Source organism: Aphelocoma coerulescens, chromosome 10 (genome assembly GCF_041296385.1).
Source record: "Aphelocoma coerulescens isolate FSJ_1873_10779 chromosome 10, UR_Acoe_1.0, whole genome shotgun sequence".
In the NCBI taxonomy this organism is placed as follows: Eukaryota; Metazoa; Chordata; class Aves; order Passeriformes; family Corvidae; genus Aphelocoma; species Aphelocoma coerulescens.
The window spans coordinates 141,113-166,643 of record NC_091024.1 but is presented as its reverse complement, the minus strand read 5'-3'; the positions used below and the strand labels follow the sequence as shown (position 1 = coordinate 166,643).

Sequence of the window (25,531 nt, the reverse complement as noted above, 5' to 3'; positions counted from 1 at the left end):
GGCTCCTTTGTAGTATTCCTCCACACAGTACTTTCAAATATGCCTGACAAATGCCTTTAATTATGCAAGAAAAAAATTAAACTACTCTTTTCAGATGTTACAAAGATTCAGATGTTATAAATAAGGATTAAAACTTCTGGAACATGAAGCTGTATAGCTTCAGTTTAAATACAAGTTCAAAACTGATGAATCACTGAACACTAGTTTTCTTTAACCTTTTTTGCTAGTCTAAACAAAAGTACATCTTATTTCAATAATTTTGCTCTCTGCTAATCAAATACGTAATGTCTTGGCATAGTTCACTAGCAGCAGGATGAACCCGTTCTACCTTACATGCAGAAATATTCCAATTAAACAACAAAAAATACTGAATATCCCTCAGCTTTCATGTCTGTAAGGGAATGAGGTCATCTATACAATTATCAATTCATTATCATTCAGTTGGACACTTAAAAAACTACAGAAGTTACTTCTGATAACTCCATGGTTACGAAGAGTCCTCAATTGCTCAAAACATTATAAAATAAAAGCAGAAAAAAAACCCCCACATAAATTTCAAAGTAATTTCCAAGCACACAAACATAAGCCAAGTGTGTTTCACAAAAGCAGTAAAAAAAATGCCCATAATAGAATGTTACCAATTTTATTTAAACCACAAACTAATTTGTGGACTTCATCCAAGATACAATTTGGCAGAACTGACCAACTGAAGACTAATTTAATTTGCTTGTTACTGATTTCTGGAACATGCCTTGTAGCTTGTTTTCTGTAATTCAGTACAGGTGTCACAAAGCTACATAAAATATTTTTCTCATGATACTGACAAGCACATGACTTGAAAAGGGTTTTCAGACTGGCTGCAACATGAAGCTGGTGTCTGTGCCACGTTCATTGTCTGTGCCATCTTCATCTAAGGGGCTTCTCCAACGATCTCCCCCGAGAAGAAATGCCTTTTCCCATTATTAGCTCCTTCAAGAAAAGTGCGGGAAAGCGGCGGTGATTGGAGATGGGAAAAAAGCGGAGGAATACGCTCTTTCAAGGCCAGAAGCTCAAACTTTAACAACAGTAAAGGAATGCTGTAGTTTTCAGCATTTTGGAGAAAAAGAATACCACAGCCATGCATGTGTAGTTACCATTTATTCTGGCTCTACCTGGACATGCATGAATCAGAACACATCAGTAAGTTGCCATATATCATTCATCCAAACTATTGAATGGACTGTTTTTCACTAGAAGAAATTAAAGAGACAAAGCACTTCATATTTCTGTATTTCAGGAGACAGATAGGGGCTTAAGATTTACCCTGTTAAATCCAAAAATTAAAAGGGCCAAGTCTAACCTTTGAATTTCCATTCAAAGAGTAAAAACTCAACACTGTAGTAAAGTATCTCAAAGCAAAGTATTGTTATTGACTGAGTAATGGTTTCCACTATATTAGGGTACTTTCAAAAATCTGTGAATTGTTTATCTCCCAAACTTACTGAAATGTTTTTATAGGATATTCTTTGAAACACCTGAAAGCATGGAAGAAATTTGCAGCAAGTTTCCTGCTCTTATCCAATTTACTTCCAGCCCTCTACACAGGCTTGGTTCACCAGCGAGGCACTCTGGATGTTATGAGTCACATCCAGCAGCTCTGCAATAACCCTCACCAGTCAAAAGCTTTTGTCTTCATCCTGATGCCGTGCCATTCTACTCCATTTTACAGGTATTAATAGAGTTAATAGTGCACTACATTAAAATCCAAACACTTAATCATAAATCAAGATTTCTTTTTTCCAAGGCTTAATAAATTGAGGTAGATAAATGTATACAGGAAGAGTTTTGATTTTTCATACAGTTAATACAAAGTGAATAGGGGACATAAGCCAAATGCTTATAGCACAGAATAAAATTCAGTATCTAAGCTTTATTCATTTTTGTAAAATAGCTTTGTATGAGGATATGCAGTAAGTCTAACAACTTCAAGTATGTCACACTGCTTCATTATGGTAACATTTGTAGCAGAACTAAACACTAATTGTTACAATCAAAATGTATTAATTTTACCTTTACTTCTGCTGCTAGGCAGTAAAGAAATGTAATTACAACATAGAGTGACTGAGGTCACGGCAAAAGGTTTGCAGTAGATCCTGGCAACTAAACAAAACGTTAAAGCAGATATAAATAGTGAAGCTGATATGGAAAAGTACCTTTTTAAGAAACCAATGTTCTGCAGATGCTATTTTTATTAAGATAAATGTATTTTCTGTTAACTGCTAACAACAGCGTCCCAGCAGTTTGGAGCTGAATGTGCTTGTTCTACATTGCTTTCATATGAAGTACTGAAGGGAAGAAACTACTACTGTGAGGGAAAAAATTTAATCTATTTTGGTTTTGGCTGAGGTATCTTTTAAAGTGATGAGTCATTTCAAATCTCTGATACTGGTCAGTTTATCACAAAATGTGTGGTTTTGGTTTTCTCCCTAGTCATGTTCACTGTCCTCTAAAAATGAGATTCCTTCAGTGTCCCCCAAACCTAACTGGCAACGAGAGCTACGTTGATGAAGCAGATGTGTTTTATTCTAACCCACTTGGCTGGCTGTGTAAGGAGTTTGACAATGATACGTTATTACCCAGTCACTTGATCCTCTTCAGTGTGCTAGAACAGGTATGGTAACTGCAAGATGAAACAAACTACTTCTGAGGATAAGTTACAAAATAAATTAGGGAAGAGTGATAGTTAAAATCTTTGAAAATTGTTGTCCACAACTTTTTAAACACAGCTTATATTAAAATTGAAGCCTCTAGTCTGTAATAAGAGTATTGATATGTTACAGTGGGGATAACATTGATATCGTTCCAGTAATATATATTTAATGTTTACATATGCCCTCTCCTCTGTGCAAATTCTACGCACCGCAAAGTAATGTTTTATGGAATTCTTCTCAATCTATATTAAAACAAATGTGCCATCTGTTCCCAGGAACTGCACTTTAAAGTAAGGAACAATGAAAAGCAAAACCACCTGCAGTCACAGTACCTTTTAACCCCTCAAATCTTTAACGAAGATCCATGCACTCAAACAACGGTGGCTGGTGAATATCCACACCGGACAGAATCAAACAGGATAGGTACTTCTTTTTCTAGCAGGCTTTCCTAAAATAAAGGATAAAGCTTCCCAGGGACAGTTGAATTGATGGTTTTCAGGAGACTTTGGAACACTATTGTTATGCTTCCAGCTGTATTTTCTTACTGTGGAAATTAATTTATGTTCATTTACAGGAAATATCACCATTTCTAGCTTTAAGGGGCTATGAGAAAACAGTCACTGTCTTTCATACTCATGTACCTCAAGGACGAGTTGGAAGCCACATCTACATCTACAGGAGAAAAACTGAAATGAATCATCCCTGAAGATCAGTGTCTAAGACCTGAGACCTAATGAGATCAGTTTTGCATAGCAGTAGCTATACTTAGAAGACCTCGTACTGCAGAAAGGAGAGAGCAGTGAGCCTGAAGCTGGGGAAGTCAAATCAGAAGTCCCATTAGGCAGCCAGTGGCTGCCTGGAAACACATAACCCTCCTCCTGAAGGCAACTTCAGTAGCAGTAGGGCAGGGTGGGGTTGCTGATCTTCCTTACAACACTAGAAAACATTGGGAAGACCAAAGTTACCATATGAATACTTAAGCAATAAAATACAGACAAGGGTGGACCATTTTTATGGAACTGTACAGCAGTGCTAAGTTTGTTTTATAAATAAAGACTTTTACCCACAATGTCTCTTTATTTTTCTTCTACAATATGCAGATATGCAAGACATTTCAAGTGTTTAAATCAGCACACTGATTAGAATGTAGCACAGCAAATTCTTCACAATTCAACAGGCTCTTGAACCCCCCAAAGACAGGAAGCAAATATAAGGTTACAAAACACTAGCAAATACATTACCATGATGTAGACCTATTTTTTGAAGGATGAGATGAAGTTAGTATATCAAACATTGGAGTTAGTAGTTGGTACATTATGCATGGCTCAAGCTTTAACTACTCTAATGGAATGCAATTAAGCATATTTTTCATACACAGGTCATTGCATGCCTAGTTTCTGCAACAATACTGCTGGCACCCAAACTATCTTCACTTCCAAAGAACAGTTAAAGCAACGGTACAGAATATGCAAATTAGAAAGCCTGACTTCTGCCTGTTAACAAAAATATGTAAAAATCAAATTATTCAGAAAAAACCTTGCATCTCACTGCTTTGTTGAAAAACTATCCGTTTCCAGAGAGTATGTGAATTTTAATCTTATTTTTAAAATAAATTACTTAATATTTCGGATCAAAGGGTAGTTGCCCCAATTCTATTTCAAGATTTGCCATGTGTCTTCCATTAGTGCGACCATGTTTATGCCATTTACCTTCTCTTTTATTACGGTGTTGGTACTTCTGAGCTTGTTTTTCGTGTCTGGAATTTTCAGTTTGTGTAAAAAGTCTTTTAGGTCGACTGCAAGGAGTAAACAAAAGCTTATTACTACTAAAAGCATTTTGAAACACAATTACATTTTCAAGTACAGCTTTTAACATGCTGAGGGTTCAGGGAAAACAAAATTAGTATTAAGGAGTCCTTTAGCTTGTAAGAAAAATAGGGGAGGCATTTGTTTGTTTAAATCATCAATAAGATGGTGTATATAAAAGAAATGCTTTCTAAAAATAAAAATGCAGCTGCTGTCACAAACGTCTGTATAACTATCAGTAAAAGAATTTGAAATGGTTTTTCTGCAATCTGAAATTCTCACAAATTAGATATTTAAAAATAAAGTTCATTTAACAGTAAATTAGGAAGATGGGACTATAAATAAAATCATAAACCTTATGTGTTTGCCAAAACCATATTAAAAAGGATACTGGATAGCTGTTAATAGGACTGTCACCCTCATGGTTCAGTTTTCAATAGGAGAAAGTGCTACCTCACGTAATATTTAGTAACCCTAAAGTAGTTAATACTTCAGACTTCCAGCTGCAGTAAAAGGTATGAAATGATAAATAATGCAAGTGTAAATCTGTAAAGACCTGAGAACACCTTTAGATCCAGGAAAGGAACATAGGAAACAATCCACACCAAGGGCCATTGTAAGCAAGTCTGAACAAAATTTAGGTAGGGTCAGGATCTGAACTAAAGCCTGCTGTGTGATGAGCTCTGCTCTGGGCATACAGACTGACCCAATATTACACTGATCTACAGGAGAGTAGTGAAATGTATATGCCAGAACAGGACTCGGAGACACCTCAAATATACTAAAAACCTCATTCAGCAAAGAACAACAAGGAAGTCCTAGTTAATTCTCCAAGAGAGTTGTTCATTCCATCAGATGGGCAATCAGAGCTGTTCAGTCTAAGGAAATCCTACTGGCAGTTACAGTTTTCTAAAGAACCCAGCAGAAACATCAGATTGTGCTATGTACACACACAAAATTTATATAAAACGTACTACAGATCCACTTTATATAACACAATCTAATATTGCCATTAAGTCCTTCAGAAATTCTTTTAGCATATGTGAGTGTATATATATCTACACACACACACATACATACGCACACCTGCTCAAAGACCATCCATTACAACAAGGACATTAGTTGTCTTTACGAAAACCACTTCTTTGTGTTACCAAGTTCAGGAAACGTGGAAACAAACCTGGGTCCATACTGGGGTGAATTATCATGATGGAAGTAGTATCCGTAGACATATTTGTCCAAATCCTCAAAAACCTTTTCATTATTACTTTGGTATTCCTTCATATCTTCCAGGTAATCCTTGACATCATTAACAAAATCAGTGAACAGCATCTGGTCGTGTATAAATAATCCATTATGAAAAAACTTATTGATGAAATTTTCTAGTTCTCTCCAATGATGAAAGTTATGTACAACTTGCTGCAAATACTTTCTCATTAGCCGATTAAATTCATCCACCCTGATGGGATCCGAAACTCTATTAAAGAGACCAATGAATTCTTGATGAGCGCATTCAAAAATACCAGAGCAGCCCTTTAGGGCAAACTGACGTTTTCTGTTACACAAATGATCATTGAGACATTTCTGGGAATTCGAATCTTTTTCAAATGCTGTAAAATGATGTTTTCTTCCATTTCTGGATTCTTTTGGCATGTGAGGTCCCCTGTAATGCATGTGCTTCAGATTCTCGTAGGAGTTATGGTCTCGGTAAAAAGTTCGAGCTTTCTTGCTTGCCTCATATCTTTTATCACTCGATGACTTCTCCTTTTCATCAAAGATGTTTTTTGTGGTATCTTTGAAGTGTCTGAACGTAGACTTTACAGAATCAGAGAATTTTTTCAAGTTTTCTTTCACTGCTTCTTTAGCCTGCTTAATCTTTTCTTTATGGTGTCTTACAAACTCTTTTGTGGAATTTTTCATAGCGTCAAAAGTTTCTTTAACTGAACCAAAAAACGTCTCCTTTGATTTCTTTCTACTCTTACTTTGCCCTTTAGCACCTTTCTTTTGTCCATTTTCATTAATTTCTTCTTTTTCAGTTTGGTCTTTTGCTTCAACATACAGCTTCTCCCATAAGTCAGAGCGTTGTTGCTCAAAGTTTAGCTTTTTTTCTAGTTCTACCAGTCTTCCTCGCAGAATTTCTATTTCTTTATTTTCTCTTAATGTCTCATCATCATCAGTAGCACTGTCAGGTGTTTGACGAGAACTTAACTGTTCTAGTTCTTTTTTCAGAGCTTCTGTAACATGACGTTCTTTGTCCAGTTCTCGTCTTAACATCTGTGCCTCTGCAAAGAGTGTTTCCTTTTGCCTGAGAAAATTGCTGTTTCTTTGCTTTTCTTCTTCCAAATGCTCCCTTAGTTTCTGATTTTCTATTACAATAGATTCAGTGCTACTACCTTTATCTTCTAAGTTTCTAATTTGTTGTCTTAGCTTCCTTAATTCTTCCTGAAGTGAGGCCAAAGCTTTTTCTTCCTTCTCTAGAGATTCTCTTAAGTGCTGATTTTCTGCAGCAAGACGTTTTTTTTGAGAATCAAAGGATTTCTTCTCCACCTCAGTAAAGGTCAAACATGTGGCAAGATCTCCCTTGAGTGACTAAAAGAAACAAAAAGAAAATAAGCAAAAATACTACAATGAGAATTGAAATACTAGCTAGAAAGATGAAAAACCAAGGTAGTCCAAACAGAGCTCACTTGTCATTTTGGACGCAGTAAAACATGCACAGCAAGATGCAAAAATAGAGCTGGTTTGTTTATCTCAGTTCAGTTTGTTTATCACACACTTTCTTGGCAACAAAGACCATGTGAGAAACTCCCCCTTCCAGCCAGAGGTCATCACCCCTCACTTGAATTGATTTAACTAGCTAAAGGATAGTCAGTTGGGTACATGAACTGCAGCATCTTAAAAGGAAATCAAAATGTGCATGTTTGCTGTTGATTTATGTTCAGCAAACTGGATTTACAGATCACAAAAATAAATTAGCAGAAGCAAAGGTATTTAGCAGTTGGGGCAGAAATTCACACGCTGATTTTGAACCAAATTTGTTGCTAAAAACACATGTTCATGTAACTATATACTAAACAAAAAAGGAGCTCCCCAGTCTGTTGGCATCACTGCTCTAGAGCATACTGAATTAATACTGAATTACGTACAAATGCTGCTAACAGCCACATAAAAGAAACCTAAAAAAAAAGACACACAAAGCACTCCCTAATCTTCTCTCTGGATGATGTATCAGTAAAAAATGAGAAGTACAGGTTAAGTATTTAAAAAATTAATAACCACTGATAATTTAGAAAGCAAGTTCACAAAACCTGTAGGTTCAACATGTTTTTACAAGCATTTTCTATTTCAGCTGTCTTCATCAATGACAACCCAGCATTATATCACAAGGAAACAGTCTCCGTGTCCAGATAACTCCTAGACTACAGATATAAAACCCAGTATGTTTAAACACGTTCCAAGAGCAAATTCAATCAACATAAATCTTTGTCAAGAATTCAGGGGAAAGTTCTCTGAAAGAACTTACTAAAGAAAAAAATTTCATGGATTTGTGTGAGAAATTAATTTCACTTTGTGTAAAGTACACACATAATGATAGAATTATGCAATGACTTCCAGCTAAGCTCACCTACCCCCACTTTGTGGTGCACTTGATCTCCACGCTCTTGTTGGCACCGGTAAAGGTCATCTTTCATATCTTTTAATTCACGTGTCTTTGTCACCAGCTGCTGCCGTTTCTGGATCTGCACTGTACCTACAAAGATAAAAAAGTTTCTTTCGATAGACTAACTTACAGTAAGCAGTTAGAAGAACAGAGGAATCTAAATATCATCTTCATTCTCTCTGCAAATTCAAAAGCCTTCCTACCTTGCCATTTCTGCCTAGTCCTTACCAGTAACAATTTAGCTGTAGCAAAATTGTTTCTTCCAACGATAAACAATTTCCCAGACCCAAAAATTTGCTGCTATACTGTTTTTTCATTAATAAAAATAAAGCAACTTTGGAACACTACATAGAAATAAGTTAGATCCAAACCAACAAAAGTTATGCAAGAAAGAATATGTGTGACTTCTTTGTAATTTTTTTAGTAACATGCAAGTCAACCAGGATAAAAGGGAGGCTGTTGGTCCATGCTTTATCCACTTCAGAACTACAACCTTGGCTGTTAATTGAAGTTACACGAGTAAGAGGGTTTTAGCACAGTATTTAAATTTTCATGCAGAAATACAATCATTACGCACTGCTCGCAAAGCAGCAAGTACTGCTGGCCCTGTCTTGTCCTTCTTATCCATAAGCAAAGGCTGCAGAGTAAGCAAATATCCTGTTTTTCAATTGTCAGACAAAGGCTGAGACACCCTGGTTTTCAGAAAAAGTATCTTCGCTGCACTAGACACCGATTCTTTTTGTCAAGAACAGCTTCTTGACTGGTACTTCCTTAACTATACACCTGGTCTCTAAATTCTAATGCTGATGTAGTTTTTATGTATTTGCTTTTAAGATTCCCTTGAATCAACTCTAGAGAAGAAGGCAACAGCAATTTTTAGGTATTTCTTTCAAGACCAATGGAGCATATTCAGAGTTCTATTCCTGTATTTAAAGGCAGGAGAAGATGTATTGTTAAACAGAAGAAATACTATAAATACACTTACAGTGATGAATGTTTTGTGCTTTTTTAATTTTTATTTAATCTATTGTCAAGTGCGACCTTCAAAAAAGACAGTTGTATATTACACCAAGTTGAACTTCAATAGTTCAATTCACCTAAGGGATGGCAATGTTTTTACAGCAACAATTTTAAGTCTGCAAAGTCCTAGTAAACACTTACTGGAACCATAGATCCCTTCATAAATGAAGTATACTGACAGTAAATTTGGTTTTAGTATTTATCTTTTATAGATACTTTTGAGGAAGCCCATTGATCCTAACAATCTAAAGCCTGCATCTGAAAAATCATCATTTAGTGTTAAGGGTTCATGTTAGGTAGAACCTGAATTACAGAAAAACACTTAAAGCTCTCTTTCTCTCCTTATTAAAAATCATAATTTAGGTAGAGTAAGCAAAAATTACATTTAGCAACACTGAAGATGAACATACTGAGGTGCCCTTCCTCAGTAACTGGTTTGTGTTTCCAGCTGGTACTCTTAAGTCACAGTATCCTTCAGATTCTTTAAGTAACCAATCCAAATCCCTAGCATTATAGCCATAGTTCCCCTTCCGGTTTCTGGTTAAAGAAAAAAATTAAATATCTTAATGTCCATAAGGAGACATTTTTCTGGCAAGGACTTTCTACCCTAATTTAAGCTTTACCTGTTAACCTGAAAAGTTTGCCCTCTTTCAGTTCTCCTTCCTAGAGCATCATAGAGCCAGTTAATTCAGTTTAATACTGACTAGGATACACTTACTGATTCAAATCTAATCCTAGTTGCTTTCCACATCTCTAAAAGGCTTAAGGGCGTCCTGAAACTCTAGCTAAAAGAAAAACACTATCCTGATATTGACCCAAAGAAAGTAATTTTATAAAAAGTAACCCTTTCCAATCCTCTTACACGACAATTAGCCTAAAATTAGAAGATTGCTGTGGGAAACATTCATTCCAGGCGGAATCACAAAAATACGAAGTAGTCCTCTAGGAAGACGAACTTTTGTCTGCAAGTTTGTGTTAAAAAAAAAACCAAACAAATTTAAGGAAGACAGAAAGCAGGACTTGATTTCCTTTCTAGTGGTAGAAAGGTAAGTGATCACATAACCATGAAAAACTTTCACCTGAAGAAGCAAAAACTAAAGCTACAGAGTTGCCTTCTTTCTGCTGAAAATGCTGCCATCTGTCAGCAGTGATGACAATTTTTATTTAGAAGTACAGATTCAATGAATGAACAAGTGAAATCCTTAATAAATGTATTATCCTTGGTCCATGTTCAGAGTGGTTTTTTTTCATCCACAGATCTCCAAGTTCTTTAAAAGGATTGTATTATCATTAACACCAACCTAAACACAGTGCAGTGATTAACAACTGAAATCTCAAGTTCCCACAACAAGCATACAGACTGGTCTAGTCATTGTGTTCCTCTATGCCTCCAGCATGCCAATGTTCACCAACCAGTTTCCACACCAACTCCTACTACCTGCTGTAGCTGCTAGACAAAAGTGTTTGCGTGACTGGACTAGTCGTTCCTATAATCCCACATACATCAGCAATTCTTGAGACTTGATTTATTATTTTATTTTCATAATGTAAGTACGCATACATATATGGATGTGTGTGTACACATACACACGCGTGATTTAAAAAGTAAATCTGAATGCAAGCACAGTACATCACTCACAGCTCTTACCTTCAGGTTTACCTAAGAACAAAAAAACAATTGGGATCAAGTGAAAATTAATATAAATCTCAAAAGAAGTGCCAAAATTTAAATCCCTAACAATTAGTCAACACCAAATCCAAAGGGAATGATACTCCCCATCTCCAACTAAATCGCATTTTATAAAGGCATATTTTCATATAAAACTAGAGCTACTCAGGAAAAATTACTATTTACCACATTACTATAAGAAGCAGTGTATATTAAATACAGTTGCACTGCTGAAGGACCTCCCTCTATTACCAATAAAGCAGCAGTTGCTTTCTCCCATTTTTAGGTTTAGGTAGTTAGCAGAGAACACGGAAAAATATTGGACTCACAATAGAACAGCATTTGTTAAGCAAGATGTGGACTCTGTGTGTTCTGCTTTCTCTGAACTCACCATAGAAGTGTCCGAAGCCCATGCTGATGGCAATCACCAGTGCCAGGATGATGCACCTGTTCAGGCCACTGCTGAACTGGCGCTTGTGCTGCTCCTCCCTGGGCGGCTCCGGCTCGGGCTCCGCCGGCAGCCCCCCCTTGGGCTCGGAGATCGACACCCCGTGCTTCCTCGGGCGCCGTTTACGCACTGTGAGGCTGGACTGGCTGCTGGTTTCATCACTGCTGGACTCATCAGGGCTGGCCTGAGATGAGAAAACTGAAAAGCAACATACACCAGTGCTTAAAATGCATTAATTATTGTGTTAAAGAGCAAATTGAGTATCAAAATCCATAGTATTTATGTAAAATAGATTTGGCGTTTATCTTTGAGAACATTAATAAAACAAAACTAAAATTCTCAATGTTATCGTTTATGCTGGAAATTACGAGAAATACGTGATCTCCAAAGTTAAAAATCAACTTTTTTAAAAGTAAATGATAGAAAATTAAGAAATCATCACCAAAAAACTGTACGGCACTTCCCCATACCTTATCATTCACTCATTACGAAGTGTTTCAGTCAATCCTGCCTCCTAAAGCATCTACATGTACTGCCTCTGAAAATTCTTGTGAAGTAGAAAGATTAAGAATTCAGTTTTCCTTCTCTTGCAGCTATTAGAACTGAAATATTTAATAACAAAAGAGCAACATAAAGGCTTGCTAAAAGAAGGCCTCCTAGAAGACAGGCATGGTTTTGTTATATACTCTCAAAAAACTTCATTCTGTGACCTACATGCAGCCTCAGACAAAATTCCACTGAAGTTACATTAATGTAGCTATTAGAAATATTCAAAATCAAGATACAAATTTGTTTAAATATGCAATTTTGTTTCCTTTTAATATCTACCATATACTATCTATTAACATCTTTACCCACCTTTCAAAAAAAGCCATTTTCAACCACTACTGCACAGGAAAAGAACCACTGAAGTGCTTCTCCGTTCTTTCCCAACACTCTTCTATTACCTGACTGAAGTTTAGGTAAATTGAATTGGACAAGATTTGAGATAAGAACAAATTCTAACCTTAAGAAAATATCTTTCACAGAATTTTTGCAAAATGGTATTTATTATACCATTTGTATGTTCATGTTCCAATGGCCTAAGAGCCACATACTCTAACCAGGAAAATAACAACAGAGCTGTAATTGCTTGTTTCTATTTGTACAAATGTTTGCTGCACATTCTGTAAATAAATTTATATAATCCAGTATATAAGTAATTATTATTTAATCTCCCTCCTTTAAAAGAATAATTTTCAAGTGCAAGGTAAATATCAAGCAGAAGCAGCAGTAGGGTGGAAAAGTAGCTTTCAAGTATCTACATTCTCTACCTAATTCACATGTCTGGATAGATTCAATGTGATCAGCGAAGCCCCCAGACACGACAAAGTGCTCCTGGCTTGGACACTAAATTTGCTGCTCACAATCACAAAATGCTAGTGCCCCTCCTAGAAATACAGTTGCCCATTCTCATATCAGACATCATTACTCAAAATGTAAAAATATAGAGTGACTGTCCTTGAACAGTTCACAACTGAAAAATCATCTGTTTGAGGAAAGCCATGCACACATCACTGAACAGACAAGAATGCCTAGCAGTGCTAGGTATTACCTATAAAATGCATTACCACTTAAGATGCTTCACTTAAAATAAATTACAACTTGATAGAAGTGATTGCATCAAGCCCAGAAAAGATTATCAATTAGTATCTGGAACACGTCTAATTTGTAACTCCATGGACAAGCAGCATGTCAGATTATGAAAGACAACTTCCTCCCTTAATAAAAAACTCCCTTTTAGTCAATTGGTCAAATCAGACCAACCGAGCAGACTTTGCAATAAAGACAAATCACTTAAACAGCGACTTAGACATGCAGACATTTAAATGAATTGATACAGCTTAGTAGAGAAGGACACTATTTTAATCATTTAAGCAGATGCATGCTTCCCCAATCTTGGAAAACAAAGGCAAGTTTTCAGAATGCATTCCTAAAATGCAGAGGTCAGACATTATAGAGAAATATATAGGACAAACTTAGTAAGAGGTGTTACTCTTGCTCATCTGCGGGTTTTTTTAGGGTTTTTCAACAACCAAAGAAGCTAACAGACATGGAATACAAAAGTGGTTAAGGAACAAGCTGCTTCCAGCTGAATGGGAAAATTCTTTGATATACACGGGACAACAAAGAATAGGAAAGGAGAAAAGAAAGACAATCAAAAAGAAAAATGCTGTAAGACACTTAGAGCCATTCATAAGCACTTACTGGCAAGCTGTCAACAATTATAGCAATTACACTTTCAGGCAAGAATGACACTACCTTACAGCTGCTGTAAGAATTCAGTACAAAGCTGTACTCTAACAGTACCAGGATGGAAAGGACTACAAAGGAAACAAAGTGTGACCACAATAGCAGTCCAAAATTCTAGCTTCTGCTGTGATTTTGTAGCGTCAGAGCTACACTAGAAACCAGATGAAGCCAGTTAAGAACATGATTTTCCTTGACATTTCTGCACAGACACAGCTCAGATACAGTTCACTGCAGCATATGGGCACTTCTGCTGGCTGAACGTCATTCACGAAAGCAGTATTAAAACATCTCTGTTTGCATGATGAAGACTGCCTAAACAGGAATTGGTTTGCAAATCAAAGTGGCAGAAAATCCTTGTAGAACATTTTAGTATCTAAACTAGGAAGAATCTGAGGCTCATCGTTTTCCAACACAAAAGAAAACTCAACAGGAAGTGGATGGCAAAGATTTCTGTTGCCACATTTTGCCACTGCTAAAACTTTGGCATTTAAACTAATTGCAAAAGTACTCCCGACATTTTCCGCAATACTTGATCAACAGAATGCACAGTACTAAAAGTCATGCTGAAATCAGCTTAAGTTAGAAGGAAGAAATTCTTTTTGCCAGTCACACATAGGCTTGGAATCCAACAAGAACCATCCATTTAAACAATCAAGCACACACATTAAAATGTATTACAAACCTTACTGATGTCTGTTCCAAATCTACATGCAAGGTTAACATCTTTTTAAAGAAGCACATAAAACACTGACAGCTTAGCCAAGTTCTTCAGTGAGGATTGGCTTTCATCATCTGTCGAGAATATGACTACTACAAGATCAAGTCAGATTGCTACTAAAAATTGTAAGAACACTCCATGCAAGCCATAAGCAATCAGCTTTGCACAAGCTGATCAAATTTAATCACACCACCTTGGAAAGGAAGACTGTGAGACACATGCTCTTTCACCTCATTTCCCCATCCCCTTACACAACCAGGAATCTTCCACAGCTTCTCCAGCCAACTGACTTTTGTGCACAAAAACATAGAGGGGAAAAAAAGGCACTTTTAGAACTCATCCCTACAAGAAAAAAAAGTCAAGTCAACTAAATCTTAACTTAAAAATTAAGTCAGATCCCTCAGAAGACTTAAAGAAGGCAACATCTTTGTTACAAATCTTCACTGGTTATAATTAGATGCTAAGCTGTCACTTTCTGTTTCCAATGGATACTGTACAGACACATGAACATTTAACGATGCTGTATGCTACTTCTAGGATAAAACAGTATTTTAGGTAAAATCCTGCCTGTGTAATAAACTTAATTTGAAAGGTAAAAATTAGCAATACAAAGGTGTCACAGAGAATAAAGAGAACAGAAAAGATTACAAAAAAGCAGCAAAAAACAATTATAGAGGAGGACTAGAGAACTAGAGAAGAGCAACAAAACAGGAAGTTTTTTGTTTGGATTTGTCGGGGTTTTGTTTATTGCTTTTCATTGGACAAATATTCATATCCTTCCTCCTGAATATGATGCATTGCTTATTTCAGCCAAGTACTGGGTGTATCTTAAATATATAAATACATACTACATAGCTATGAGGGTGGTACAAAGTTTTTGAAGTTATACTGCTTAGTCCTCAAGGTGCCAAAGATCAATTTTCTCCCACTTGCTAGTCATTTTTGCCAACTCTATATAAAGCCCAAAAAATGCCAAGAGAAAACCAACAATTATTCTATGAACTAAGAGTAATTTTAATTCTCCAAGATATGCTACAAATTAACTTTCTAATTAAAATAGTGAACACTTAATGTGAGAGATTGTTTTCAAATTAAAAAATTGCAGACATATATTTGGACAAAATTGTGGAGTTAGGGCACCTAGATTTTTCTAGAGACTGCAAATACTTGGACATGTACTCAACAAGACCGTTATTTTTTTTCCTCTCTCCACAAAAAAGAAGGCTCCCTAAGCAGAGATTGGTTTGGTTTTTTTTCCTGGTGACATTTTTGCACACAGTTGCTTAGGAATTTATTGCTCTTACCAGTTTCCACATGGGAAAATGCATATTGACTGCTAGAGGAGGAACCCATGTTAAAATCCTCTGGACTCTGAGCTTCACCATCAGCTGGAGCTTCCTCCTGACTCTGAGTTTCTTCTGGTTTTGGAGCTTCAAGTGTAACAATGTCAGAATCATCGCTAATAGTTCCAATGCAGGACCCATCATCAGGAATTTTTTCTTTGTTTCCCTAAGGAAAGGGACAATATGAGAATTATTCAGACACATAAAACATAAAGTAATTAAAACAAACAAACAAAAACCCAAGAATTGTTAGAACTTTAAGAAAGGAAAAAATTGTGTCTTTATTTTAATGCCTTCAAAACATTTCTTGCCATTGATGGATGGGGCTTATGGAAGCTTCTGAATAATGTAATCTGTAATGTAATTTACCTCTGCAACTGTCTGAGTTTGCTCAAAACCAGATAGAGTATTATCTACTGCTGGGATCTCTTCATCATTGTTGCACTGAGCTAAATGAATAAAAAGATGAAAAAAACAAGCAAACAAACATGGGATTAAAACCAGTAACCACAAATTATGCCCACGTCCATATAATATTAAAATACAGCGTCACAATGTTATTTTTTAGGAGTACAAGCATTGACAGTTCCTTCCAAATTACTCTTATTTGATCTATGACATTACTAGGGAATACTTCTTTTATCAATAACACTTCTATAAACTATCTTCCAGCAACACCAGTGCACACCGTTCTATAACACATCTAAAGTATGGACAAAATGAAAGATATTCTACTAATTTCACATATTTCAGGAAAAAATACTCTTATAAAGTTGATGATTGAATATTTTCCATAACACTGATGAAGCAAATACTCTGACAGAGGTCCACAAAATATATGAAATACTAATTTTGTGCCAATGCCATAACAAATATTTACTTGTTTCATGAAACTGCTCCTCTTTTAATATCTTACCCTGCAAATCAATTGCTTGCTCCTCTTCTTGCAAAGAAACATATTCTTCTGAAACAAACTCATGGTTATCATTTGTGTTTCCATTTTCTGAAGTCACTGTCTCTATGTCAGAACCCTGAAAGTGAAGAGTTTAAATGGACATTACAGTTATTGGGGTTTCCAACAGTAAAAGCAGGAAGAAAGGGTTACAAAGAAAACAATATTAGTATAACAAAAACAGAACCTTTAAAACTGAAGACAACTTCGATCAAAGAAAAGCAAGTGAACACCAAGTAATTAACTAGAGTGAAACGAGTGTTAGTGTGTAATACTCATGACGGAGGTTAAAAAAAGTCAGAGGAGGACAATTCTAGGGGGAAGAAATGATGGCAATTTAGGCATTAATTAAAAACTACACCAAGTATTTTAAATAACTCTTTTTATTATCTTTGTTAGACCTGTTTATTAAATGGTATTTAGAGAAACAGAGGAGGTTTTGAATATGGGATCTAATTCTTGCTCCCAGGTCCATCTATTGTATGCAAATACACACACCCTCCCAAAAATATAACTTTCAAGCATACCAACATGAGTTCAAATAAATACTATTCCCAGGAAAAACTATATATAACTTTTCTCCATATCAGTTCCTGACAGAAAATTTGCAAGGCTGTTTATATAGTACATCTCTGACATCTCAAAAACAAATCTTTGAAAAAACTCTACACTGGATTTCTGTCCTTAATTCAGAAGGGACCCCTAGGTATTAGTCAGCTGCCAGTCAGCAACAACACCAGAGCACAACAGGAACTGCAGATAAACAATGCCAGGAGACTGCAGGGTACTAAAGGCAAGCAATATGCTTGACAATTCTAAATATTTAATATTTATATTGTAATTTTTGTTTAAAAGAACTGATTGGGCATCATTAAGGCTATTAGCAAACTATAAACACCCAAAACATAACTGAAAAATGCTAAGTGACTCTGATCCATAAATAACTTGAGCTGTTTTTGTAAACAGAGATAGTTATTTTTGCAACAGCAGGTGTGAAATTACAGTAGCAGCAGTACTTCCAGATCAGTTTCCCTGGATGTCTCATTTCAGGACTCAAGCAAACATGTATGCTTTTGTTTTTAAGAGGAGCCTGTACCTCAGGTAGATGCCTCAAAAAGAATTGCGTAAGATACATTCTATAATCATGCCACAAAGTTGTGTTTCTTTTTAAAAGGCTTCAAAAATTAACTGCTTTGGTAAGCTGTTAAATACTTTGTATCTTTTTCTCTTTTTAAACACCTTGTATCTTTTTTCCTTTGACTACAAAAGTATCACAATTTTAATTTCAAGTGTTTAGCAGAAGTTCACCTTTCATTAATAAGTAACTTATTAAAATCTGAGTGGAATCTCAGGAAAGAAAATATGAAGTTATTTGGGGTTTTTGGCTTGATTGGGTTTTATAGATAGGTATACAGATTTATTATGTGACAATTGTTCTCTGGTGTGATAGAGCCACTACTGTAGTTTCTTAAATTGTGAAGAAGAAAAAGAATAACAAAGTTTCAGTTTGCCCAAGCTCCACAGGAAAAAAAATTCAGGAGCATGGCTTAAAACAAGTCTACAATTTTAGCTAAAATCCCAAGAAAACGGGCTAGCTGAGTGTGGGGTATGCCCAGCCCCTGCCCTGGAGGGATCTCTGCTGAGATAAGAAATTTTGCAATCGCCCCAGCAGGACGCCCTGGAAAGGCAACCACTTCTTTGGTCACAGCGAGAAAAGACAGACCCACAAGCCTTTAGGAGACACTATGCAGATCCTTTGTAACCCATTGGTCTTCATCCATCCCCTGTATCCCTATAAAAGCTAAGGCCTCTGCCCCTGTTCAGGCACCAGTTATTACAGCTGGTGATGGGGTCAGTAGCTCTGACCCAGGAAAAGGTGACCGGTCCGGTCCTGAAAGGAATCGCCTTCCCAAGGCCCAGTGTCTTCCCTCAGCTGCTGGCCAGGAGGGTCCTTGCAGAGACTGTCAGCTCTTTAGTGATTATCAGCTCGTGATTCCAGCTCAGCTCTGCAGGGCAGCCTCCAGGCCAAGACAGACCAGAGAGAGAGACGAGAGGCTCATGTGGCTGGTTCCGCACGGAGGTAGCTTTATTGTTGGTCCCCTCCAGCAAAGGGGAGAGCCAGAGACGAGAACCCTCTCTGACAGGGGCAGAGGTAAGCCATCCTTTTCTCAAAAACACACAGTCAGGTGTGAATGCATGAACTCTCTGATTCACTTCATCAGATGCTGGACCTCCCTCACTATTCCATTTCAGCAATAGCAAGAGGTCAAGAAAAGATATTATCACCTCCCTACCTTCCTACACAAAATTAGCAAGTCCTTTCTTAGTAGTCCAACAACGCACAGCGCTGCTTCTCTGTCCACAGCACACACTGAGTCCAGCACACACAGCTGCCAGCTCCCTGCAGTCACAGCCTGGACAACAGCCACTTCTTTCCCCCCTTAACTCACTGGAAAACAAATGCAGAAACGGATTCCACTGTGCCATCATCCATACAGTCACAACAATATGTGAGAAAATAGTACTGCAGTACTCCAAATTTGTCTAACCCCTAGTTCTACCCCTTTCCTGAACACCCAAATCAATTCACTGAAGTACACAGAAGTCCATGTCCCCCCTCCCTGGGTTACAGCTGTGTGAAGGTTACCTGGCCATCCCATCCATTCTACTTTCTTCATGCTCAGATTCAAAGCTGTCCTGCCAGAAGAATGCTAACAATGGCAGCTCTTAAACACCAGTGTTTCTCCCTTTTTATTTCACTGAATCAGGGATAAATAACTGGGAACACAGAATCTCTGTGTCATCGAAATCTGTTCTGCTTTGGCTAGACAAATCCCAGCCACCCTATAATCTTGTGTTATGGTAACTTATTTAGACTGCATAATTCATTTGCAGTTACAGTGTAAAATAACCATCCCAAGAATGAAAATAAAGTCGGTACTTCACAGCTGAATAACTCAACTGCTGAACTCAACTTCTAAATCCTTTCACTTTTATCTGAACTCCATGAATCCAGCACCCTGTACACTCTTGCAGCCCACTTGGCCTTGAGGAATGGAGTGCATGAGTCTTCTGTTTCTTTTGGTGACAAGGCTTCCAACTTGTCATCCAGCCAAAAACAAGGAAAAAAAGTTTGAATCATCTCTTAAATACCACCTTGCAGCCAAGAGAAATGAAAGCATGGCCCAATATTTATAAACATGAAACTGTATCTCTTGCACTTGTGACACAGAACTATTGAAACATGAGTACAGTCGCAAGTTTGTAATAATTTGGTTCTGAGTTACCCATTTTCATTACAATCTGCAAAACAAGGGAGTGTGCAGTGAAGGACAACTGATCACTATGCATGATCTTTAGCCATTTTTTCCTGCTTTCCTCCTCTGAAAGAAACATGTCAACTACTGTTCCTTGAAATTTTTTCTGGGGCAGGCAACAAGTAGATGCAGGCAATACCTAAGTGTCATTCCGTGAAAACTGTCAACCCGTTTGTCCTGAGGATTCTGGCTCAATAGCCTCCTCAGTTTACAAGATAATGCTAAATACTTAAGAACCAAACCAAATGAGCAAACCAACTCAACCATCCTACACTCACACATCAGCCAAGATCTGAAGAGATAGAAAAATCCTCAGGACTAAAGGAGGAAAGGATACTGGACACCCACTCTACCAGGTAGGGCCTCGCAGAAGTTCTGAGGAACTCAGGCCCACCTTGTTCACTGTGGCGAGGGGAAGATAAAACATTCACCTTATCTAGATTAATGTGTCTACACCTGAGCAGGCTGTTGAAGGCACCATTACAATCACCACAGTCAGTGGAGTCATTTGATCAAACCTAAGTGCTGACCTTGACATAAGACTCCTGCTCTCCAGACTCCACTGACTGCATTGATTTCATCCATACAATGCAAACTTTGAAACCAACATCAGATCCAGACACCTAACCTGTTATAGTCATGGAATGTACACTTGTCCCTTTCCTAGTTTTCTGCAAGGAAGACTATTTAAGGACAGAGGGCTGTTCCTGAACAGCTGCTGCTGAAACTAGGATCAGATACCTCAGTGGTAGAAAAAACTTGGGGAAATGACGGAATCATTCCCTTCTGCACAAGATATTTTTCCTGCCCATTATTGCAAACTTTGTTTGTTTTGGTGAGGGTACAGATTTATAAGGAAAAGAAGAAATATATTAGCAACAACAGTTACACAGAATCTTAATGTTTTCAGGCAGGATGGAACAGAGGAATGCATGCCACTAAAATTCTACCAACTCTTCAAAGTAAAACCTTTGCAGAAAAAGAATTATTTTAAATATCAAAATTTATACCAACTATAGTAAAAGTATACATTTCTTAAAATAGTAGTTTTATGATTTACTTGTAAGTTTCTCTTCTATATTCTCTGTTGGTATGCAAGATCCACACAAAACAAGAATTACTAAGCTGAAATAATATTTTACTGCATATAGATAGCCTTAAACTGACAGAATTTTACTAATGTGAAACTGGGTACCTCATGATTGATGACAGTCCAGCCGCAAGATGAATCACTGTCACTGGAATTTTCAGACATTTTCAAAGCACACTGCAAGTAAAAGCAGACTCTTTCAATATGCAAGACACACAATTTCACCACTCTATTGAAAAGAAAAATAAACAGAAGAATGCAAATCATGATGCTACAGAACAATACACTAACACACAAACTGTTAATCTGGAATTGAGAAAAAAAAAAACAGAATAAAAGTTGAGAAAGAAAATATATTCTTTTGTACTTATTTCCTATTATCTTTTTTTGTACTTGGAACAAATACAGCTTTGCTAGGTACATACCTATTTCAGCCAGCCAAAAAGCTCTTAGACTAGCTAGACACACACACACACACACACAAGGTAAGTCAATAAATCAATAATCAAAGTTAAACAATGATGCTATAGACAAATTTTAAGATGATTCACAATTCAGTACATGAAATAATTTCTGTTTTGTTGTATGCATAGAAACCACAGTTTATTCAAGAAAAACACTGTGCGCAAAAACAGTGCTTCCTGCTTCTTTCGCTCCTTTCAAATACACCGATTCTGAGGAAAATTGAGAGAGTACCTGGCAACTACAAAAACAGAATGAAAATAACCCAAAGTATAAATTTTATTTGTTACAATACTACCAGCTGACTGGTGGCCACTTTCAGAAGAGAACTGTCCAGCTGCAGTTGCCTGTTTATCTTTTCTCCTTTTTATCAGGAATTTACCAGGAATACAGAGTATTCATTATCCCCGCATATTCAGATCAATTTTTCAAGTCCTTAACTAGCAGAAAGACTTTATAGAGAAGTTTAATATATTTCCCGTTCCTTGAAATAAAAATATATCAAGTTGCTATATAAGTAAATTTATTATGGATTCACCTTGGTTGAAAAAATTGTCCCAAAACGGAACAATTTCCAATTGATTGCATGCTATATTATGCATCAACATAATAAAACAGCCAAAGAAATCATGTTCAATAAAGCTTTTATCATAGAATTTCAGACACCTGCTTTATTTCCCATTTAGTTAATTCCAGTAAGAACACAGAGGAAAGCACCTATGCATTTAAATTTACTAACTCTCTACTTAATCCTGTCTTTACTCCCCATTTCTTAACACAGAAAGTATACGTAAAACTTTGAAAGAGAACATCTAAATACACCAGTGTGGCTAGAAATTGGCACAACAAAATATAAAACTTCCAATTCCATTTAGCTTTCTCATAAAACACAGTAAACATGTGTCTCATATCTCTGCATTATGGTAGTTATTGCATGCTTTTCTAAAATAAAACCTTTTTCTCATCAACTTCAACGAATATATTTACAGTTCCTCTGTAAAAAAAAGGCAATGGTGACAATCACAACAGTTTAAGCACAAATATTCACTATCAACTTGGGTATCAAACTTAGAGAGAAACTGAACTTCTATTTTTTTATAAAGCCCTACTTTGAATATAGTTGTCATTTTCCTGTAGATATTTTTCTTCCTTCATTACTGCTTTTCCTGGAATCTCAACCAGGGAATGTCAGGTTGGGAGGGGGTGGGAAGAAGTCTATTTTGGTTTGATTTGTTTGGTTTTTTTAAATCACACTGCATATGAGGATCAATTTATTTTTTAATCTTGATTTATTTTTAAATCATACTTCTTCAATCATCAAAACAATAAATGCCCAAATGGCAAAGACTAAGTTCCAGAGTTTACATGTGACAATGACATCTGCTTACTGTCATTAATTATTCTGACTTTGACCAGGCATCCAGCAGCAGCAGCAGCATTCCTTTCACAGGAAGGTAACTACCAGCACCAGAACTCATCACCTGTGAGAAACATCACTGGCTACATTGCAAAATCTGAAATGAATTCCTAAAAGACAACTTCAGGGCACCAGTACAGTTTGATACAAGTGCACCTACAGATTTTGAAAGCCCAAATTGTAACAGCAGACTCTGTGCTGGACATTGCAACATCTCTCTTCCTCCAGCTAACTCAGCATTTCACCCTGGGCCCTGGCTAACTCAACAGAAACACCATCCCTCTCTCCAGCCACTCAACAGACTGAGAGGTAACTGAGCACTGCGTAAACCCAACTGTATGTTCCGTTCTGAACATACAGCCATGGGTTTGGGTTGCACATAAACATGTGTCTTCCCCTCCCAAACAAAAGCTTCAGGACCTATGTGGGTACCAACATCATCAAAATACATTAAAAAAGCAGAGAAACAAGCAGACAATCAATCATCATTTTCTATTACTTGCTTGTCTTGATACATGGCCGGGAGTAAAAGTTATTTATTTTTTATTCAACCAGACTATTACACTAATAATGAATATTTAGTTGCATTCAGGTGACAAATCACAGAAATTAAAAAAAATTCAGTATTAAGAAAAATAATGGAATAAAAAAAAATTACAAGAACACCAAGGTTTATGGTTAGAACTGCTAAATTTAGCCAAATTGTGACTGATACATAGATAGTTTGGCATCAGACTGAAGGGCATCTCTACAGTAAATGTATTCCTCTAGGTACATTCAGCAAACACGCATGTGTAAAAGAGTTATCAAAATTAATAGTAAAAGAGTAATCAAAACTAATAACTTAGTTCTCAAAGATCAAAAAGACCTAAAAAGTTTTAATTTAAAAATTACCTAGGTACAACGTTCCTAAACTTCAATCATCAGCTGAACAGCTTATTTCTGTAAAAGATTAATAAAACGCACATAATCATAACAAAACCCAAGGTCAAACTCAATCCCTTAAGTACACTGAAATACAGACGGCTAATTTGAACCCAGCGGCTAAACTGACCCACTCACACAATCTTCTCCACTAAGAACCAGCAGGCTTTTCCAACCAGCCTAAAGGAGCTGGAAATGTTGGCACTGTCCTCCTGAATATAACTTTTTTTTAAAAATTGTTTTCAGCAGGAATTAAAAAGTCATAAAGCCTTCAAACTTCCTAACAAATCGAGATGACATGAATGGGTTCTAGTTCAATAACAGCAGGGATAACTGGAGGACACACTAGAGTGTTACACATCTCCTGCACGTCAGGCCAAGCCAGAAGGAAGGACTGGGGGAAAAAAAACCAGTCAAAACCACACCCCGTGGTGCACTGGTTCTGTATGCTCACTACATATCTTCATTGCCACTACTGACATCACCTTTTTAATTTCTGTCTAGACAAAAAAAATATCCATTATGTTCAGAGTTTGATTTGTATGTATTTGGGGAAGGAAGGCAGGAATTCAAAAGCGTGAACTGTTTTCCTATCCTTAGTGAAATGTGAAGCAGACGTATAAGGTGTAAAAGCTTACAGACATATGTATTGTTGATAACATAATACCAAGTTATCCCAGATATGTATATAAAAATAAATCTGAGATACCACATCCTATTTATCCACAGTGAAGCAGAATAAATACCAGTCTCAAAAAGAACCACTCCAGTCTAAACAAACCCTTGAGTTCTATCCTCTAAAAAGAGGATTTCCTAGACTAAAAAAAAAAACAACCTTCAATAAGCATTAACAAAGATGAGTAACAGGTGCCAACAGGAATATGAGTATGTTCTACAGAGTTTGCTGTGCTGTCATTCCAAGTAAAAACTCTCAGTTCTCTTCTACAGTCGATTCTTTGTTGCACAACAGAAATAAAAACAGGTTAAGTGCTATTACACTTCAGGGTTCTCATGGACGTTTATTATTTCTACTAAGTGGTAATTTCTTCCTCTAAGTAACATTCTTCCCTAAGAATATATTTAGCAACCCAAATTGAATACAGAACATTCCCCTGTTACGAAGGAAAGACAAACGTGGCTTCTAAAAGCCAGACTCTCCCAAGGATGGGCATTCCCTGCTCAGTCCCTACTCCTTGTCTCGCGCAGGTGTTCCTGGAGCGCACCTGAACCAGAGCGCGGCTCGGCGCCAGCGCAGTTGAAGCGCCAGGACACTATGAAACAGAACACCTTGCATCAGCCGGCGAGGCAGCGGTAGATAATGACAGAGAAGGAAGTTGGCAAACGCCAGCGGCCGGGGCCGGCACGGCGGACCACCGCCCGGATCCCGCTCGCCCCCCCCCCAGAGTAGCACTGCCGCTCCGCGCGGCCCCGCTCACCCGCTCCGTGCACCAGGAGCGTCCGCCCCGGCCCCGGCGCCCCAGGCTCTGCCCCGCTCCGGGCGGCCCCTCCCCGCGGCGGCCGCCGCGCCCCCCGGAGCTCCCTGCGGCTGGGCCGGGGCAGGGCGGCCACCCCCGCGAGCCGGTCCCGCCGCCTACCTGAGCGCGGCCCCCGCGGGGACCGGCACGGACGAGGGGCCGCGGCCGCAGCCGCCGGTGACGCCGTCACAAACAACCCGGCCCGGCGCCTGCGCGCGGGGCGGCGCCGCAGCACCCTGGCGAGCGTA

General features: G+C 37.6%; 2 protein-coding genes across 4 annotated transcripts in view; one reads left to right on the top strand and one right to left on the bottom strand.

The window, feature by feature from the left end:
• Positions 1-3,759, top strand: part of PIGB (phosphatidylinositol glycan anchor biosynthesis class B) — a 9,072-nt gene extending 5,313 nt beyond the window's left edge. The window contains exons 10-12 of the mRNA XM_069026081.1: positions 1,498-1,708; positions 2,470-2,650; positions 3,265-3,759. Coding sequence (XP_068882182.1) covers positions 1,498-1,708; positions 2,470-2,650; positions 3,265-3,396 — 524 coding nt within the window. The 3' untranslated portion in view covers positions 3,397-3,759. The remainder of the gene's footprint in view (positions 1-1,497; positions 1,709-2,469; positions 2,651-3,264) is intronic.
• On the bottom strand, positions 3,748-25,531 carry CCPG1 (cell cycle progression 1). 3 transcript variants are annotated; one of them, XM_069026079.1, is made up of 10 exons: positions 25,404-25,531; positions 23,779-23,826; positions 21,111-21,182; positions 16,563-16,677; positions 16,016-16,095; positions 15,608-15,812; positions 11,237-11,491; positions 8,125-8,246; positions 5,676-7,084; positions 3,748-4,485 (listed from the first exon to the last, which is right to left on the bottom strand). In XM_069026079.1, exons 3-10 carry the CDS (start codon positions 21,168-21,170, stop codon positions 4,308-4,310), a joined length of 2,424 nt encoding a protein of 807 aa, XP_068882180.1. In that variant the 5' UTR covers positions 21,171-21,182; positions 23,779-23,826; positions 25,404-25,531; the 3' UTR covers positions 3,748-4,307. The 3 variants fall into 3 exon arrangements, with proteins under 3 accessions (XP_068882180.1, XP_068882179.1, XP_068882181.1); XM_069026078.1 differs by lacking the exon at positions 23,779-23,826; XM_069026080.1 differs by lacking the exons at positions 23,779-23,826; positions 25,404-25,531 and adding an exon at positions 25,245-25,264.